The following is a 22,246-nucleotide window of genomic DNA, read 5'->3' on the forward strand; positions in this document are numbered from 1 at the left end:
GATTATTAAATACCCCCACACCTAAACTTTTGCTAGTCCTCTAGCAAAGAAAAAAAAATGAAAAAAAAACCTCACTCACTTTCGCAGGAATCGCGGTTGTATTTAGCGCATACAACAAGCCTTTAAACCCCTAGGTTATCCTAGTGGACGAGTTGTAGTCTCGTGAGGGTTTACAGTGAATATACACACAAAATTCGGTCATCTTACCAAATTAAAGAAGTTAGTAAATAACTAAATTTACTTGATAATTGAAGCTAGTTATTACTCAAGAAAACATTTATATATAACTCTAAGGTATATTTCCTAGAAAATATTCTCATTATAGCAATACAAAACCTAGCCAAACGTAGAAATTTAATTTAAAAGTTTTGAAAAGAACATGCTAACTCTTTGTTTAAAATAATATTCAAGTTGCTTGATCCACTACTGCAAAGGGGACTATTGGCGACGGACAAATCCGTCGCCAAAAGTCCAAAATCCGTCGCTAAAAGTTTTAGCGACGGAAAAAAAGAAATTCCGTCGCTAAAAATCTGTCACTATTGTCAGGGTAGGTAAATCCATCTTTAGCGACGGCAAATCCGTCGCTAATTTATAGCGACGGATATATAGCGACGGAAAATCCGTCGCCAAAATTTTTAAAAAAGTTTCTGTCCATTTTTAGCGACGGAATTTCCGTCGCTAAAATAACTTTTAGCGACGGAAAACTGACACGGCAGATTAGCTTTCAGCGACGGAATTTCCGTCGCCAATATATATTGGCGACGGAAAATCCGTTGCTAAAAGTTGTTTAGTGCACATCTGGCGTGTCAGTTTTCCGTCGCTAAAAGAGCTTTTAGCGACGGAATATCCGTCGCTAAAAATAATCTGAATTTTTTTAAAAAAATTTTGAAAATAAGAAATTCCTGTACAATATATTTCACAACAATAACTTGTACAACAAATTTACACAACACAAGCACATATAACACATATTTCACGCATATATAACAATTATTTCACTAAAAACATAATGAATATCCCAACATTAGAAATGTTTATACAGCACACCCATTGTTTTTAATGTTAAAACAAATAAACTCAGTCCCGATCATCATCATCCTCATCCTCATCACCAACTCCACCTTGTCGAGAAGTCCCAGCCTAAAAAAATAAATAAAACGTTATAGAGCAATACGTACATCATCAAAAACTGAATTTTACAGTAAAGTAACAAATTATAAAACAACAAGGCATAACATGCAAGTATAGCAATAATAGAGTATCATGGCATATTCTTACATGTTATATGATTCAGAGAGAGTATCATGGCATATATTTATGTATTATACGCAAGCATGCACATGTTTTTAACAACGCACGCACCCGTACCTATCTCCACCGACACGCACACACGCACGCACGAGTACCCAGCTCAACCCAATCCCCACACTTCCCCCTCCCCCACCACGACCAAACCCAACATCAAGCACGCACATAACAATCACGACAATACATCTGCATGCGGCACCACAACACAACAATAATAACACCACCACCACCACAATAACAATCCCCCAACCCCACCCACGAACCAACCAAACTCCTACCCCCCACCCCCTCCCCCTCCATCATCATCACCACCACCACCACCACCACGACGAAAACACCCACCAACCAACAACATAACCAACGACCCTACGCACGAACGCCCCACAACAAAATAAAATAACAACCAACTAACCAACTCACTAGACAATACAACCATCGCTACGCACACACGCACCATCAACACCAACATCACATAAAAACATTAAGTATATAATTTTAGTTGTGTTTCGGAGAGAGATATAGTTTGTGTGTAACAGTTTGTGTGATATCATTTAGTCACATGGCATACTCGTAACTAAGTAAGAATTTTATATTTAATTCATTTAATTAAAAAAGAAATATACATATATATATATATATTACCTGATCCGCCAAAAACCGTCTCCTATATGCCTCCTGAGCATCAGAAGGCAGAGTCGATATGAACTGGGTGAATTCCAGCTCCCTCTGCTCCCGGCGCCTCCGTTCTTCCTCCGCCATCTGGAGTAGCTCCGACTCCCGACGCGACTGCCAATCTTCCATCGCTTTCATCCGCTGCTCCATAGTCGGGTCTTGAGAAGAACTGCATCCTGGTGGAGCTGCAGACTCGTAGGTGCTACTGGACTCGTACGGCCGATGCTCGGATCCTCTCCACCTGTATCTGTTCTTCCTACTCGGTCCAATGACGGTCTCGATGATGCTATCCTCCTCCTCTCTACTTAATCGGGTCGGAGTGTTAGAATCGACCTGAGTCTGTGATAATTGCTCCTGCACCTTAGCATGTAATTTCTCCTACGATATACCAAAACAACCCGGTCAATTCTAACACATTTAAAATGCATTGTTATAAAAATTAAATATACAAATTAACTGCTACTTACAGCCAGATCCCGGTTCTGCGCTTTCTTCACTTCATCGGCGTAATTTGGTCTCCAACCAGTCAGAATACGATCTGCAAAATGCCCGAGTTCTCCCCTTCGGTACATTCTACAATGATCGTGGGGAGGATACTAGATTCCCCAGAATGGAGCTAGATCAAGCCCACACATATATCCTGAGCAATGATACTACATTTAACATATACGCGGCGTAAGTATTTAACTGTTTGAATCAGATTAGATCACCTCACAATAATTATCTCTATTTAACCGTTATAAATGCTTCTTGTCTAGGCTTCACATCCGACATGTCCAGACTAATCTTAAATGCAGAACAAAAAATAAGAGAGTTATGGACACACACTCTAGACAATTCCCTGCATGGCTGAAGGGTGAAGTAAGATCTTTTTACATTTCTGATTCGTATATCAAATATATGTGCCTGCCAACAGATATGTAAACTATTTGATTCTTTTCTTAAGGTTGACAAACGGATTACGAATGGGATTAACCTGTCTGAGAAAGTTTGTTTATATGCCAGAGGTCCTTCTAATGTGGTTAAGCATTATGGAGGCTACTGTGTCAACGGCTTTAGGTTTAACATCGTCGGTCTCGAAGAGAGACGACAAACGCAAAACAGCGGTGTGTTCTGCTCCTTCTCTCAACTGTCATACGCTAGTGCAAAAGATCTAAATCCGATACAGGGGGAAATTGCACACACTGTACACTCATATTTTCGAGCCGTAGAATACCCCGTCCAATAAATACTATATATAATCTCTTTATTTACTTGTCACATACGCATACAGGATTGTTGGCGGCGCTTACTCGTTGTTCTCCGTGTACTATAGTGTACTCGGAGAACGAATTGGGATCCTCTCCTAATGAATCGAGGGTTCCTAATATCTCCTAATGAGATCTTGGCCTTTGATTTATCAATCAAAGGCCAAGATCTCCTCATGCACAAAAGTAGGCGGGAGATAAGGCCTAGATATTGGCCTTTGATTGATAAATCAAAGGCCAAGATCTCATTAGGAGATATTAGGAACCCTCTCATTAGGAGAGGATCCGTATCCGCTCACCCTCACCCCTCACCCTCACCCCACCCTCGATCACCTAACCCTAACACTCACCCCCACCCTCACCTAACCCTAACCCTAACCCTTAGTACAAGGGATCATTCACAGTTAACCCTAACCCTAACCCTAACCCTAACCCTCGCCTAACCCCAACCCTAACCCTCACCCTCACCTTCACCCCTCACCCTCACCCCACCCTCGATCACCTAACCCTAACACTCACCCCCACCCTCACCTAACCCTAACCCTAACCCTAACCCGAACCCTCACCATCACCCCTACCCTCACCTAACCCTCCTCTAATCCTAATCCTAACCCAAACCCTAACCCTAACCCTCGCCTAACCCCAACCCTAACCCTCACCCTCACCTTCACCCTCCCCTAACCCTAACCATATCCTTAACCCTCAAACTATTTTGAACTTACGACCCTGTAGTTTCATTTTTGTAGATAAATCCAAAGACCCATTCATCTGCATGAAATCCCCTTCCTAGTGATTGACTGCAGCTGAGGTACCTCGCCAAATCATTTAGGATTAGCGTGTTTGGCAACACGAATCTAAAAGGTAAATTACACTAAACCCCAATAACTTTCAGCACTTTGCAGCAAACCCCTAATAACTTTCAAAATCTCACTAAACCCCCAATAACTTTTGATATTGCAGAAAACCCCAAATTTCTGCATTTTTGCAGATAACCCTCAGAAATTAGAACCAAAAACAACATGAAAAAAGGCATTTTGAAAGCTATCAAATCATTGAAATTGCCATTAATTCCCTCAAATCCATGCACAGGCTAACAGTAGGGGAATCTAATGACCTATTCATCTGCATGAAAGCCCCCTTCCTAGTGATTGACTGTAGCTGTGCTACCTCGCCAAATCATCTTGGAAGAGGGTTTTCGATATCATGGATTTGAAGGTAGAAAGATACCCATGCCCAAATGTTAACAGTATAAAAAGAGAGAGAGATTGAGGGGGGTGAGAAAAATATATACCTTGAGAGAGAGGGGGAGAGATGGGCGGCGGCGGTGGATGAACGGCGGCGGCGGCGGATGAACGGCGGAGGCTTTTTGTTGAGAGATGAGGGTTTTGAGATTTATTCTTCATTAACCTGCAATTTAAAGATAAAAACAATTATTAGTGCTATATTTATTTATATAAAATAGATAATGAGGGTATAAAATTATAATAAAATATGATTATCAAATACCCCCACACCTAAACTTTTGCTAGTCCTCTAGCAAAGAAAATAAAAAGAAAATCCTAACTCACTTTCGCAGGAATCGCGGTTGTATTTAGCGTATACAACAAGCCTTTAAACCCCTAGGTTACCCTAGTGGACGAGTTGTAGTCTCGTGAGGGTTTGCAGTGAATATACCCACAAAATTCGGTCAACTTGCCAAATTAAAGAAGTCAGTAAATAACTAAATTCACTTGATAACTTTAGACAATCTAATTGAAGCCAGTTATCACTCAAGAAAATATTTTTATATATAACTCTAAGGTATATTTCCTAGAAAATCTTCTCATTGTAGCAATACAAAACCAAGCCAAACTTAGAAATTTAATTTAAAAGTTTTGAAAAGAACATGCTAACTCTTTGTTTAAAATAATATTCAAGTTGCTTGATCTAAAATATTTTCCAAGACCATATATACATATATAAAATATTTATTAGTGTTTTTATTTTTATTTTTTATATTTTTTATATTATCTTTTACTCTTTCTTCCTTGGTGATTTTTTTCTACTTTAACGGGCTTTCTAAGCGACCATTTAACGAGTTTTGGGCCAATGGATCCTAACCCAATTGAGCTTAGGTCATTAAGTATGGAAATACTCTTTGGGCTTAATTACTCGATCAGCTTAGGCTTTATAAGATAGAATCACCTTTAATTTAAGAGTTTTTTTTTGTTCCCATTTTTCGCACTCTTCTTTTTGTAATTTTTTTTTATATGTATATGTGTATATATTCTGAAAAAATATGTAAGTCAAGCTACTTTGAAAAATTATTTTTAACTCTAAGCTAAGCATGCATTCCATTATTTTAAATAAAAATCTAAGTTAAGGCTTAAGTAAAGTATACTACTTTGAAAATCATTTCTTAAGAACTTTATTTAGAGTTATCATAAAAGGTGAACTTGAGTAAATAACAGATTAGAAAATTTAAAATTTATCAAATAAATCAATTATTACATATCTCTATCAATTTGGCAAGTGACGATATTTTTATAATTTTTTTAGAAAAGGAAAAAATGACAAAAATGCAACAAAAAATGTAAAACAAAGAGAAAAATTAACTAATTCCCACCCCCACACCTAAATTTTGCATTGTCCTCAATGCAAACTCTATGATGCACAAAATAAAGTAGATAAGAAGTGAAGTACTTATATTTGATCAGCTGATAAAAATCTGCAATTACCTTTGGTCTATGGAGGATAGAATCAAAATTTTATTAGTCTCTTCTTTTTTTTCTCTTCTTTTTTTCTGTTTTTTTCTGTTTTTTTTCTTTTTTTTCAACTGAATAAGAAACTCTCGAATGAGAGAAGAATAAATTCTTTTTATTATTCTGAAATAAACAAAACAAATAATGTAGAATGAAGTGTTCAACACGAAGAGCTCATATTCTACATTGAATCCTACCTTATTGTTAAAAATTCTTCCCCGGATTTTAAATAAATTTAGAATGATATAATCAATAATGTGAAATTCCAAGCATTTCGGGGTGTTCAATAATTCTTGCAACAAAGTAAGGTAGGTATTATTGGTGTCATGCATTTTGTATTTCTTAATGAACTCAGACTCTTGTACTGTGAAGTTTTGTTTTCTAACAACCAATTCTTCTGTAGAGTTCTGAAAATTTGGTTGTTGATTATTCTCCAAGAATCTAAGTTCATCAAGAAAGAGTTCTTCAAAATTTAATTCAAAACAGCAAATGTTTAACACAGTTTCATTATTTTTAAGGACCTGATCTGCTTCTTCTAAAAACTCTAACTCTTCATCAAAAATTTCCTCAAAACATAAATCAGACTCTTCTTCTTCTTCTTCTTCTTCTTCTGATCTTTCCTGAATGTAATTTATTTCTAGAGGCTGATTATTTGGCTGGTCCCCTGGATTAAAAATATTGAGATCAGTAGTCAAATTCCCAAAGGACAGCTTCATTTGACCAGTTGTCCCCTGGATTAAAAATATTGAGATCAGTAGTCAAATTCCCAAAGGACAGCTTCATTTGACCAGTTTTATAGTTGATGAGAGCATTAGAAGTGGCAAAGAAAGGTCGTTCTAAGATGACAGGTGTATGTCCTTTGGGATTGAAAACAGGCTGTGTTTCCAAGACTATAAAATCTACTAGAAAAATAAAATCTCCAACCTTAATCAAAACATTCTCTAACTCACCCATAGGGACCTTAACAGATCTATCAGCCAACTGTAAGATGCATTTGGTTGGGTTCAGTACACCTAGACCCAATTGCTGGTAGACTGAATATGGAAGCAAATTGACACTGGCCCCTAAGTCTAAAAGCGCTTTATCAATGTGAGTATTACCAATGATACATGAAATGATGGGGGAACCTGGATCTTTACGTTTCAAAGGTATGGGATTTGATAGCATTTCACTGATATTGGCGGCTAAAAAGACTTTCTTTGGGACATTTATTCTCCTCTTCTTAGTGCATAATTCTTTTAAAAATTTAGCATAAGATGGAATTTGTTCAATTACATCTAAGAGAGGAATGTTGACCTTAACCTGCTTGAATGTCTCTAGGATTTTCTCCTCCTGAGGAGAGTGTTTCCTAGACCTGAGTCTATCTGGAAAGGGAGCAACCGGTCTAAATCTATCAAAAGCAGGCTCAGGTTCGGGTTCAGGTTCTTGGTCATCTGAGGGGAGTGATTGTTGAATAGATTCATCAGAAGGAGAAGGAGAAGGAATTTGTACTGGATCAAAAGTTTGACTTGGGGGAGTTCTCACTTGATTATCGACCTGTCTACCTGACCGAAGTGAATGGATTGCATTCACTTGAGCTTCATAGGATGAACTGCATCCTGTGTCCTTAGGGTTGACTACAGGTTGACTCGGAAATTTTCCTTTCTCTCTTTCACTCACGGCACTAGCTAGTTGACCAAGCTGGGATTCTAATCTAGCTATAGTTTGAGAGTAGGAGTTGAGCATTTGTCCGGTTGATTGCATAAAGGAATTCAGAGTGCTGGATGTTTGAGTCAACATATTCGTGGTTTGAGTGGAGGCCTTAATTATAGTTTCCAAACCCCTTTCCAAGACATTGAGACGTTTATCCTGATCTGGAGTGTGAGGAGTCTGAATTACAGCTTGATGAAGAGGAGACTGATTTTGATACGGCAGATTGGGTTGTTGATATTGTGGATTGAAAGGAACTGTGTTTCCCCTAGGAAAATGTTGGGTCGAAGCGGGTGTAAAGTTTTGAGTTCCGGGAGAATTTCCTTGATTCCATGCAACGTTAGGATGATTTCTCCAACCTGGATTGTAGGTTGGAGAGAATTGATTATTTGTAGAACGCTGGAATGCAGCGTTGACCTGTCATAATGGATGTTTATTTCCTAAGAGAGGACATTCTTCTGAAATATGAGATGGTGACAAACAGTTGTGACATCCTGAGACTGAAACTTGATTGATTTGAGCCGGGGCTCTTTCCTTGATTTCTAAAGCTTCTAACCTACGCATGATTGCGGCCATCCTAGCTTCAGATGCAATGTTCGACTCTAAGGAAATACCACTGGATTTGGGTTGGGGAACTGATGACACTCGGTCATCACAGTGTTCCCATTGCATGGTTTTTTCATAAAGACTCTCTAAAAACTCTTAAGCTTCATCAGCGTTTTTCCTCATGAAATCCCTGTGGCACATTGATTCTAAGGAAGTTTTTGTAGAATAATCTAATCCTTCATAAATTATTTGGCACAATCGCCATTTTTCTAAACCATGATGAGAACATTGGATGAGAAGATCTTTAAATCGGTCAAAATACTTCCAAAAGGGTTCTCCCGAGACAATTTTAAAATTCATGATACTGTTTCTTAGCTTCACCGTTTTATGGATAGGAAAAAATTTCTTAAGAAAAATGGTGATAAATTCCTCCCAAGTAGTGATGGAATTTACGGGTAAGCTATACAGTCATTTTTTTGCTTTGTCTTTGAGAGCAAATGGAATAAATCTGAGTTTGATCACATCTTCTGTTAATTCTCTCATTTTAATCATAATACACACTTCCTCAAATTCTGAGATAAAAATATATGCATCTTCTGTTTCATTTCCAAGGAATTTGAGAAGCATGTTTATGTAATGCGGTCTAAGCTCAAAATTTATTCCATTTGTTTCGGGGAGCCTAATGCAATAGGGGATTGCATTCCTAATGGGATAGCATATATCATGAAGAATGGGTGGATTAGGATGCTTTATTTCTATGATTGGTTCAAAGCGAATTAATCGACGTGTATTATCCCTAATCCACTGTTGCATACACCAAAACTATTTATTTTTATTTTTATTTTTTTATAAAGAAAGAAAAAAATTAGTTTTTTTTATGAGAAGAAAAGGATAAAGAAAAATCCTAACTAAAACAAATCAAAGCAATCACTTTTCAATCACTCTAATTCTAGGGTTTAGCCTAACTCACTTGACCAGCTCCTAACCAAAAACTCCTACAGTGAAAAGATTAAAGTTTTACCCAGTTAGTTAGCCATGTAAGGATAGTACTAGAGAATGATCAAAGATCAATTAAGTACCTCTTTCCTTACGGAGCGCTTTACGTAACCCCTAAACCTTGCCTTAGACACCAACTAATCTGACAAAACTTAAACCGGTTCATTTCAGGATTTCTTGTTCCTTATTGAGCTCGAGTCCTTAGGGCCAACGTCTAATGAGTTTTATTAGGCTTGGGTAGTGTAGTGAGGAATTAGTGATTTTTGGGCTAAGGAAAGGGTGATGAAATCCCTCACCTTATCTTGATTATGGGGTTTTGCCCTTAAAAATATTTTTAAGTATGTGTCAAATCAAGATGCTCAAATCACTTGGTGAATTCCTACTAACAATATGAAATGCAACCCTATGAATTAAAAGCAACTAAAAAGGATGGAAAAGAAAAAATTTTTTAATTAGGGTTAATAATCAAACAAATGAGAAGGGGGAAATTATTTGAATTTATTATCTTGTTAGTAAATATCAAAGTGAAAGATGGATTTTATTATGGTCAACAAAAATAAAATCTTTTTTTTTCAATCCTAATTGTCTCTAATTATGAAGCTAACTAAAAAGGGTGAAATTGAAAACGCTAGAAAGAAGACTTACCCGAAAGCAAATTTTCAAATCCTAGTTCTCCAATCCGCGTTCTTCAAGCTCCAAGCGTTTCCTTCACAATAAACACACAAGTTAAAGAACCAAAATAATTAAAACCTACTTAAGCACCCTCCCCGGCAATGACGCCAAAAACTTGATGCGGCATAAAACATGTACCAAAAATATTACAAGTGCACAACCGTATCAAGTTATAGTATAAAGATATCGATCCACGAGGAAAGTATTTTGTAGGAGAAAATATAAAATCGGTTCTTATGTTGTGTGCGTGACAAATAGGAGTGATGAGTGAATGTGATTGTGAAGAGATTGAGAGAGTGAAAATGGTGCATAAATGGCGCAAAATGTAAGTGAGAGTAGATGTGACAAAGAATGAATGTGATCAATAAGGCAAGGATGAATAAAATCGAGAAACAAATGAAAATCAAGAATGAAAAAAATTAAATTCAAGAATAAAAGAAAATGCAAGAAATTAAATATGGTGGATTCAATTATAGATATGGGTGATCTAAAATTAAACCCACTTCTTTAGAAAAAGGTGATTCCCTAGAGGGTTCTAGCCTAAAGGCGAATTAAATAAAATAAAAATAAACAAAAAGAAAAACTAAACCCAAGAGGGTTCTAGCCTCAAGGTGAATAGTGTAAGAAATTAAAATCTAACTACAAAATAAATTACAAAATCTAAACTACAAAATAAATTGCAAGAATTAAATGCAAGAAAATAAATCTACTCTATAAGCATGAAATAAATCTAATCTATAAGCATGAAATAAATCTAAGGCAAGAGGGTTCTAGCCTCTTGGCTATTTAACAAGAAAATAAAATCTAACTATAAGCATAGAAATAAATCTAAACTAATAAGCAATAAAAAAAGAAATAAAAGAGAAAAAGAAAAGAAATACAAACCTCTAAATAATTCTTCATCTTCATCTTCATCATCCAACAAAGAGAAGAAATATTTAAAGTGGTGAAAAAATTATTATTATTAATTGTAACAAAAAGTTATAAATTTGGAAGGCCTTCTCAATTAAGAGTAGCCCTCCTCTCTAAAAGGAGTTACAAAAATTTTCACACCTCTAACCCCTCATTTTTTACCCCTATTTATAGTAAACATCAATGAATGAGAGCCATTGGATAGAAATCTTCTCCAAAAACCATGAATTTCAGCCTTAGATTCGTAACAGAATGACGATGGCATCGATACCAGCATCGATAGGGGTATCGATACCAGCATCGATAGGGGTATCGATGCTAGCATCGATGCCACCATCGATGCTGGCATCGATGCCCAGTGTACTCTGGTTGCTTTTCCGAAAATCCTTCTTCTTGTAGGCTTTGGGCTTGGGCCTTTTGACATTTTCTTTGCATTTTGGGCTTTTAATACTTCATAAAATATTTGAAAGAAATTGTTTGGCTTCATGGGCTTCATTTTTTCATTAAATCAAGGGCTTCTGTTGAGAGATGGGAGTTTGAGATTTATTCTTCATTAACCTGCAATTAAAAGATAAAAACAATTATTAGTGGTATATTTATTCATATAAAATAGATAATAAGGGTATAAAATTGTAATAAAATGTGATTATCAGCGACTATGCTAGAACTCTGTTATCCTGCGGCTCTCCAAAACTCTGATTTGCCTAAAAGATAAAATTTAAACAAAAAAACAACAACAAGAGCGTTAGAGCGCTACAGCAAGATTACCTCTATCCGTACCCAGGGAAAAGGCTGCTAGATAAAGTGGAGGCTCTATCTATTAAGCATAGTCTACCTATATCATTTTTCCCGTATCTAATGGAGTTAATATTTAGACACCTACAAGACGAGATGTAGTACATTGAGCAAAATAATCCAAACAAGGAAACCCTCATATATATACCATATGTCTCAAATTGTAGATCCCTAAATACCAATTCCAACTCTTTGAATGAAAAACAGCAAACAAAAGGAAACACTCTAAATCTCAAACATGTAAAATAAACATCTCATCTCGATCTACACTTGAGTAGACGGCTCTAATATAAGGGGATTACATCCAAATTAAAAGTTAACCATAAGTCATATCATGTATGCCACGATATCAAAGAATGTACCCTACTTACGAGGATCCAATATGGAAGCAAAACTACAACTGATAATACTTACATGTGTGCATATCCTAGTGCAATCACGATACTCTTGTAATATTCTTACTCAATCGCTTTGCAGCAAATAGGTTTTATCTCCTTATTCCGGATATATAAAATGACGATACTTTTGTAATACTCTTACTCAATCGTCCTGCGAAAATATGTTTTTATCTCCCTATTCTGGATACATGAAATGACGATACTTTTGTAATATTCTTACTCAATCGTCCTACATAAATAGGTTTTTATCTCCCTATTTCGGATACATGAAAAATAACTCTACTCTCTCATATGTATTCATCAGCTCAACATGCGACAAAAATATAATAACACAACATAATCTAAGTATACATACACATATCTTAGTGTCCGTGTCCATAACTAGTGTTCACCATCATCTAAGGTGTTAAACAACTCTTAAACATCATAATATATCAGTACAAGATCGAGAAACTCTCCTAAAAATCAAAACAAAGCAAAACAAACATGCACAGACCAATTGCCAGGTTGGCGGTCGACCGCAATTATGCGGCGGTCGACCGCAATTATGCGGCGGTCGACCGCAATTATGCAACGGTCAACCGTGATAGGTGTTTATTGTTGCCCAGGCTTCTGCCTAGCATGCGGTCGACCGTCGTTTATGTGCGGTCGACCGTGGATAGTTTTCCAGACTGTGCAGGTTTCTGCACCGTGTTGTGTTCATGACGATTTTTATGATTCAAACTTGTTTAAAACAACGTGAAACTTGCATGAAAGCATGTCAACAGCAGATAAATACTTCTGGAACCAAACTCAACATATATAGCATGATTATTTGCATTTAAGAAAAATGCATAAACCCTTAAATTTGCATGAAACATAAAATAAATTCTTATGTTAATCAAATTAGGGGTTATTAACCTAATTAACCAAATTCTTCAATCTAAAGCATGGACTTTTAAAATATTAAACATAAGCATGATTGCAAAACAACTTAGAAAAGATGAACATTCATTTATTCATGTTTTTAACACTTAGGTCTCACAAACCTAGGGTTTTCTTATCTTTAATCCACATGTAAACTCAATTAAATATCAAATTAGGGTTTAACTCACAAACCTAGGGTTTTCTTATCTTTAATCCACATGTAAACTCAATTAAATATCAAATTAGGGTTTAAACATGATTAGAACATGATTCTTTAATCCACATGTAAACTCAATTAAATATCAAATTAGGGTTTAAACATGATTAGAACATGATTAACATGTTAAAAACAAAATTTTAAAGAACACTAATGATCATGATCATATTTCTATTAAAAACAGTTAGAAAAACATGTAGATCTAATATTTGTTTAAGATCTAACAATAAAAATCTAATCTTTTTCACATTAGATGATCTAATATTTGTTTAAGATCTAACAATAAAAATCTAATCTTTTTCACATTAGATTAAGATCTAAGCATATAAACACAAATTAAACTTCTAAGCTAGTTATTTAACTATGGGGATGGGTTTGGATGCAAGTGATCTTGCCTTTTCACGTGAACAAGCCTCTGAAACGAACAGCAAATGATCTCTCGACGCCAAACATCATAATTCCTTGTCTTTCCTTTAACAAACACCCTGAGATCTCTCCCAAAACTCACAATTAGGGTTAGGGTTTGAGAAGGAAGTTTGCTGGTGTTAATCTCACATGAAAGAGGGTTAAAAGATCTTTAAAACGAGTATATATACATAGGGTAACAATTGGGTTCGGTATAAACAAAACCTAACCCAAAACAAACCTGGTAGAAACAGATTCGCCCAGCGGTCGACCGTCGTGGTCGACCGTCGTGGTCGACTGCGCAGGTTTCTGGGCCGTGCTTAGACTGGGGTTTGGTAAAAAGGCTATAACTTTCTCATGCGATCTCGGCATGAGGTGATTTAAGATTTATTGGAAATCTATTGAAGAGACCTACAACTTTGATCTTTTACACTTTTCTAGATTCTGACTGCATCGATGTTTAAAATATAGAAACTCTTAACTAGTCATTATTCCCAGATTTTCACTCTTTTGGCCTTTGTGCATGTTTTGTGCATTTGCACTCATATTTTCACAAATATACATTGAATTGATCTCAAATCAATTCTTATCATACTCAAACATCAAGATATATTATTTTTCACTACATAATATATTTATTATTTTTTATCATAAAATATTTAAATTTAAGGGGTTTTACATTCTTCCCCCCTTAAAAGAATTTCGTCCCCGAAATCCCGCAATCGTTTCTTAGAAATTAATAATATAAGAAAAGCACTAAGAGGGGATAATCCAGACAAGGAAACTCTTCCGTACACATCTCATACCATTAATCCCTAGATATGAATCACTAGCAATATCTATGCTTAACAATCTAAAATGCGAATACTCTTATTTAACCCCTAATTGAACGAAACTAGTACGTCAGGCAAAAAATCCAAACAAGGAACCCCTCATATATATACCATGTGTTCCGAATGATTAGGAGATAAGTGTTAATACCCCAATTCTAGCGTTAAATATAAATATGACCATATAGAACAAATTAAAAATCATAAACATCAATAGGCTATAACCTAATCATTTTACGCACTCGAATAGGTGCGGGTAGTCATGACGCATATCCTCCTCACGTTCCCAAGAAGTCTCATCAACTCTTTTCTATCTCTATTGAACTTTAACTTAAGGTATTACTTCCTTTCTAAGCCTCTCGTCCTCTCTAGTAAGAATACAACCCGTGATCTCCACAGTAGTTAAATCAATCTAAAATTCAAATTCTGGTGCATCAATCACCCTCTGCTGCTCCTCGTCGCGCAATTACTTCTAAATTATCAAAACATGAAAAACATCGTGTATACTCGACATTAATACTAGAAGATCTAGCCCATACAAAACGGCTCCAAAAATGTTCAACTCTCATGAACGGACCAATATATCTCGGGGTAAACCTTCCCCGTCTACCGAGTCGCTGAACTCGTCAGTGATATTTTCAATAAGACATAGTCGCCAATCTAGAACTCTAATGGTCGTCATCTCTAGTCTGCGTAACTCTTCTGATGACTATGCGCTACAAGAATACGCTCCCAAACCTCTGTTACATTCCCTGTAGTTCACCACACAAGCTCCTGTCTAAGCAATAAACTTTCTTGTAATTCTGCCTAATGAATAAGCAGTCTATAATGCCTCGCGTACCATGCCTTATACGGTGTCATGCCTGCGGGTGAAAAACACTAGAATATCACACTGGCTACCTAACAAATTCTGGAAACTCCTCCAGAAGTGCCTCTTCACATCTTTGTACATTTCATTAGACCTGGATATACTGTATATCTGGTATGATGCGCCTCAACTGTCGTGAAATATAAGTTATACCCTCCGGGTCTGCATCAAAACACCTCCTAGTCCTGCTAATGATGTGTTCACGTAAACGACAAATGTTGTACACTGCTTAGAAAAGTCAAAATTGTTACTATAGTCTCTCTAACCTTAGTAGTCTCAAAGGCTTCCTAGCACCCCGTGCTCAAAGCAAACTATACACCCTTCTTCATAAGGTGTGTAAGTTGTATCAAAATCTTCGAAAAGTCCCGAATGAACTTTCTCTCATACCCTACTAAAACTACAAATTTCTGTAATGGTTCTTAGTGGCTCCTAATCAAGTATAGCCTTAACCATGGCTGGATCCACTGTTATGCCCCCCTGCTGATGATGTGGCCTAAAAAAATCTGATCTCTTATAACCAAAAATCGTATTTGCTGAACTCAACGTATCACTGATGCCTTTAATCTTGACTGTCCACTATGCCCGCAATGCCAATAGAGGATCTTGCTCGTTTCTGCCTCCGATCTCAAAAAGATAATAATGTCGTTAATAAAACGACTACGAACTGGTCCTAACATGGATGAAAAATCCGGTTCATCAAATCCATGAATATCACGGGTGCATTGAGCCCAAATGGCATGACAAGAACTCAAAAGACCCATATCGAGTCAGAAAATACGGTTTTGGAAATATCCATTTACCGCACTCGCAACTGGAACTAACTAGAACGAAGATTAATCTTCGAGAAATGCTGCGCTCCCCACAGCTGGTCGAACAAGTCATAAATCCTCCATAAAGAGGATATATATATATATAATTACGTAGTAATGTCCTTCTTCTCCATAAAGAGGACCGGTGCTCCCATGAAGATGACTCCGACAAATAATATCTCGAGTTAACAACTCATCTAGCTGAGTCTGTAACTCCATCATCTCAGCGGGTGCCATATGATATGATAGGGTGCTCGGAATATCGGTATGGTTCCTGCTACAACTCGATGCAGGGAAACAACCTCTCTCACTAGAGAAAATGTAGGCATGTCCTGAAAGACATCCTGATACTCTAAGATAACTCCGGTCTCACTCAAATCTACACTCCAAAACTGTATCATCACCTCCTCGACGTATGCCAGAAATGACTCTGCATTCTGGTTACCCTATGAGGTTGCTACTATCGACGTATGCCAGAAATGACTCTGCATTCTGGTTACCCTATGAGGTTGCTACTATCTATACAATCCCAACGAATGCTCACAAGCGTACTGTTATTCTGGTTACCCTATGAGGTTGCTACTATCTATACAATCCCAACGAATGCTCACAAGCGTACTGTTTTATCAAAATAGTCAATACTGATATTGTAGGATGATAACCATTTCATACTAAGAATGACGTTGAAATTCGACATCCACAAAAATGACCAGGTCAAAGATAAACTCAAACTCAACTATACTGATGACACATCTCCTATATATACTCTCTAATAGGGACACCTCTCCTAAAGGAGTAGAAATTGATAACAGAACATCTAAGAGATGTGTAACTAACTGAAGCCTATACATGAAGGCATAAAATATGAAAGAATATAAAGTACCTGAATCAAACAAGATTCGAGTTGGATAAGAATTTACTATGAAAACTCCACTTGCACTATGCTCACGCGGTATGACTACATAAACTCTGCTGGTGGCCGACGCCTGCTGCGTTGCTGGTGGTGAAACACATGGCTCCATCTGACACTAATGAATACTCTAAATAGATCAATTCTGGCCTATAGGCCCCTAAATCCTCGGAATAACCGATAGTACATCTATCCTCCTATGCTGGCTGTAACTGTAACCCTAAGACTATTGACCCTGACCTCTGTCATGCTGGTCTCCTGCTAGTGTCTTGTGACAATCCTTCACTCTATGTTTGATCTTGTTACAATTGTATCATGTATCCCGAATCCTGCGCTGCTACGTCACTATCGAATCATGTTCTGCTCTCTTCTTATAACGTCTTTATTGCTGATGGTAAAAATTTTTACCCCGCTGCTGTGTCCTCTAGATCCCATAATAGGTCTCTTGCCCTTGTCATTTTCATCATGTTAGTCTTGATTTCATAATTAATTATAGACATATCTCACGTCTTTAATCGAACTAGCTGTAACAGCTTGTCGAAGAAGTAAAAAAAAATTTCCCAAATAAGTGATATTCACTGTCCCGGTGACAATCTGAAATCGTAGCTATCATTTGCTGCTAATCCCCGGTGATATCCTTTGTGCTGAATATTTTTAACCTCTGGTTTGGTACTAAGTCTACGTTAAGAAATTTTCACATATTCCTTTTTATTTATAAGCCGCACATGAAACTAGTGTGCCCTGCACTATGGCGTTCTTAGTGTATGATATATTTACTATTCTTACAGAGTCAAGCCTCCTGCTTTGCGGCTCTATCAACAGCTGGTTGTGGTGATTATGAAATCATAGGTATTACCTCTTCAATAGGTATGACTGGTACAATTAGTGGTGCAACTCCAGAAAATAATACTACTGGCGAAAACGGATACACCTCTCGCTCCTCGAGTGTTACAAAATCTTACTACAAACGATGCCATAAAGTCGATCAAATACTATGGAGCCTGCTGCGGTTCAGGCTCTGATTGCCTAGTTCTCTAGGTACGAGTTTTACCTCGACCACATCCTCGTCCCGACGTTTATAATATCAAGAGGAGAGCTTAAAGGACACAGTAAATGAGGTCACAAATATATATATACACATAATGTATCACAATACTTATTCATGACATACAGTATTCACGCAAATACTTTAAATCAACATAAAATAATTGTCATAAAAAAATTTCCAAAATTTTGAGATATATGCACATATCGTCCTCACACATTCTAGGAAATTCTTAGCGAACTCTATACATGAATCCTAAAAAACTCTATTCTAGCTCCACGACTCGACATGGGATGATCCTAAGGTACTAGAACTAGAGCTCTGATAACAACTGTGATGCCCCAGGATTCACACAAGGCTAAAGTCCAAGGTGAAACCCGAATTGTAAAACCCGTCAAGCACCAAACACCATGCTACGACATGTTTCACCATCACAGTCACTATCTCTCTAGTGGAATCAACAAATAGGTGAAGATACAAAACATGCAAATAATAGAAGTAGTACAAAATCAGATATGCACTAAAGAAGTATATCAATAAATAAGCCAGCTGAAATAGAATGAAAATATCTCTGAGTCTGAAATACATCTTAACACAATGATTCAAATAAAATCTCACTAGGGCACTCAGCCTCTACAAAAAGAATACAACTCTAAAGTCTGAACAATGAACATAACTATACAGTGGAGCTTCAGCTACTAAGACTGTGCGACGGCGATTATGCTAGAACTTCGTCATCCTGCGGCTCTTCGAAACTCTGATTTGCCTGAAAGAGAAAATTTAAATAAAAAAAACAACAACAAGAGCGTCAGAGCGCTATAGAAAGATTACCTTCATCCGCCCCCAGGGAAAAGGTTGCTAGATTTAGTGGATGCTCTATCTATTAAGCATAGTCTACCTATATCATTTTTCCCGTATCTAATGGAGTTAATATTTAGACACCTACAAGACGAGACGTAGTACGTCGAGTGAAATAATCCAAACAAGGAAACTCTCATATATATACCATATGTCTCAAATTGTAGATCCCTAAATACCAATTCTAACTCTATGAATGAAAAATAGCAAACAAAAGGAAACACTCCAAACCTCAAACATGTAAAATAAACATCTCATCTCGATCTACACTTGATTAGACGGCTCTAATATAAGGGGATTACATCCAAATCAAAAGTCAACCATAAGCCATATCATGTACGCTACGATATCAAAGAATGTACCCTACTTACGGGGATCCAATATGGAAGCAAAACTACAACTGATAATACTTGTGTGCATCTCCTAGTGCAATCGCGATACTTTTATAATATTCTTACTCAATCGCTCTGTGGAAATATGTTTTATCTTCCTATTTCGGATACATGAAATGATGATACTTTTGTAATACTCTTATCAATCTTCCTACGAAAATAGGTTTTTATCTTCCTATTCTGGATACATGAAATAACGATACTTTTATAATATTCTTACTCAATCGTCCTGTGGAAATAAGTTTTTATCTCCCTATTCCGGATACATGAAAAATGACTATACTCTCTCATATGTATTCATCAGCTCAACATGCGACAAAAATATGTTAACACAACATAATCTAAGTATACGTACACATATCTCAATGTGTGTGTCCATAACTGGTGTTCACCATCATCTCAAGTGTTAAACAACTCTTAAACGTTATAATATATCAGTACAAGATTGAGAAACTCTCTCGAAAATCAAAACAAAGCCAAACAAACATGAACAGACCAATTGCCAGGTTAGCAGTCGACCGCAATTATGCGGCGGTCGACCACGATAGGTGTTCAGTGTTGCCCAGGCTTCTACCTAGCATGCGGCCAACTGCCATTTATACGTGGTCGACCATGGACAGTTTTTCCAGACTGTGCAGGTTTATGCACCGTGTTGTGTTCATGACGATTTTTGTGATTCAAATTTGTTTAAAACAACGTGAAACTTACATGAAAGAATATCAATAGCAGATAAATACTTCTGGAACCAAACTCAACATATATAGCATGATTATTTTCATTTAAGAAACATGCTTAAACCCTTAAATTTGCATGAAACATAAAACAAATTCTTGTGTTAATCAAATTAGGGGTTTTTAACCTAATTAACCAAATTCTTCAATCTAAAGCATGGACTTTTAACATATTAAACATACGTATAATTGCAAAACAACTTAGAAAAGATGAACATTCATTTAATCATGTTTTTAATACTTAGGTCTTACAAAACTAGGGTTTTCTCATCTTTAATCCACATGTAAACTCAATTAAATGTTAAATTAGGGTTTAAACATGATTAGAACATGGTTAACAAGTTAAAAACGAAATTTTAAAAAACCCTAATGATCATTATCACATTTCTATTATAAATAGCAAGAAATGCATGTAAATCTAACATTTGTTTAAGATCTAACAATAATTATCTAATCTTTTTTCACATTATATTAAGATCTAAGCATGTAAACACAAATTAAACTTCTAAGCTAGTTATTTAACTATGGGGATGGGTTTGGATGCAAGTGATCTTGTCTTTGCATGTGAACAAGCCTCTGAAATGAACATCTAATGATATATCGATGCCAAACATCACAATTCCTCGTCTTTCCTTCGACAAACACCCCGAGATCTCTCCTAAAACTCACAATTAGGGTTCGGGTTTGAGAAGAAAGGTTGATGGTGTTAATCTCACATGAAAGAGGGTTAAAAGAGCTTTAAAATGAGTATATATACATAGGGTAACAACTGGGTTCGGTATAAACAAAACCCAACCCGAAACAAACCTGGCAGAAATAGATTCGTCCAGCGGTCGACCGTCGCGGTCGACTGCGTAGGTTTCTGGGCCATGCTCAGACTGGGGTTTGGTAAAAAGGCTATAAATTTCTCATCCGATCTTGGAATGAGGTGATCTGAGATTTGTTGGAAAGCTCTCAACTGGTCATTATTCCCAGATTTTCACTCTTTTGGCCTTTGTCCATGTTTTGTGCATTTGCACTCATATTTTCATAAATATACATTGAATTTATTTCAAATCAGGTCTTATCATATTCAAACATCAAGATAAGTTATTTTTTACTATATAACATATTTATCATTATTTATCATAAAATATTCAAATTTACGGGGTTTTACAAAGATATACCTTATAAGGTTAACAACAAAATTATAACCATAACAACGAACTCCAAACCTTAACAGCCGACACATAACCTTAACAACGAACTCTTAACCTTAACAACAAACTTGTAAACTTAACAGTCGACACATAACCTTAACAACAAACTCTTAACCTTAACGATGGACTTGTAACCTTAACAACGGACTCATATACTTAACAACAAACGGATAACCATAGTAACTAAATCGTATACGTAGCAGTGAACTCATAACCTTAGCAACAAACTTAAAACTATCTCATAAAATCAGGCAAACAACACATAACCTTAACAACCAGTCCATAACATTGACAACCAACTCATAATCTTAGCAACCAATGTATAAGGTTAACAACCAACTCATAACCTATCAGTGAACTCATAAAGAACTTAAAAGTAAAATATTTACACATTTTCTGGAGCAGTTTGGGTGTTCTGAGAGGTTGAGGATTCCCTAGCGGAGGTAGCATACAAGTTTACGTCTGTAAATCCATTACGACGACAATACTCGAACTTAAACTCAAGTCCTCATTATTATCAATTGAAATACTGAATTTCTTTTCCCTTTCACATATGACTTTCAGTGAAAGAGATTACATTGGTATTTTAAGCCTTTGTGACACTTGATATTTCAAGCTAATGATTTATGTATTCCCTTTGATAATTGTGAAGACACTGTCACCCTCTTAGTTGCTTTTTACGTTTGTCACCATGCAAAGAAGGGTTACATCCATCATTTTAAATAAGAGTAGTTGAAAAATCGAAGAGGATTTATTGAGGAGAATTAAGTGGTCGGGGAGTAGTTGGGGTAAGCAAACGGGGGGGAGATGGTTTTACTACGGGAGGGGGAATAGATATGTTAATAATTTGGAGGGAAATGAGTTTTTTTCCTCCAAAACCCCATTCTAATCACCAATTAATGCTACATTATTATTCTCGGATTTCCGGCTTGATAGGGTGACGGGCTGTATAAGAGCATTTTGGGAAGAGTATGGTTTTAAACGTCGTTTCACGTGGGGGGTGTTTTGGGGCTAAAGGAAAATCACGACAGTTTTTGGGGGTTTTTGGACCGTTGACAAAGTCGGGGGGAGGGGGGGGACTCACTCGTTTTGGAGGCCAG

The 22,246-nt window shown here is 36.6% G+C and overlaps 1 protein-coding gene across 1 annotated transcript; it reads right to left on the reverse strand.

Moving 5' to 3' along the window:
• On the reverse strand, positions 983 to 2,552 carry LOC109846753. The gene is made up of 3 exons (XM_020415998.1): positions 2,448 to 2,552; positions 1,951 to 2,358; positions 983 to 1,140 (listed from the first exon to the last, which is right to left on the reverse strand). Exons 1-3 carry the CDS (start codon positions 2,550 to 2,552, stop codon positions 1,078 to 1,080), a joined length of 576 nt encoding a protein of 191 aa, XP_020271587.1. The 3' UTR covers positions 983 to 1,077.

Source organism: Asparagus officinalis, chromosome 7 (assembly GCF_001876935.1).
Source record: "Asparagus officinalis chromosome 7, Aspof.V1, whole genome shotgun sequence".
In the NCBI taxonomy this organism is placed as follows: domain Eukaryota; kingdom Viridiplantae; phylum Streptophyta; class Magnoliopsida; order Asparagales; family Asparagaceae; genus Asparagus; species Asparagus officinalis.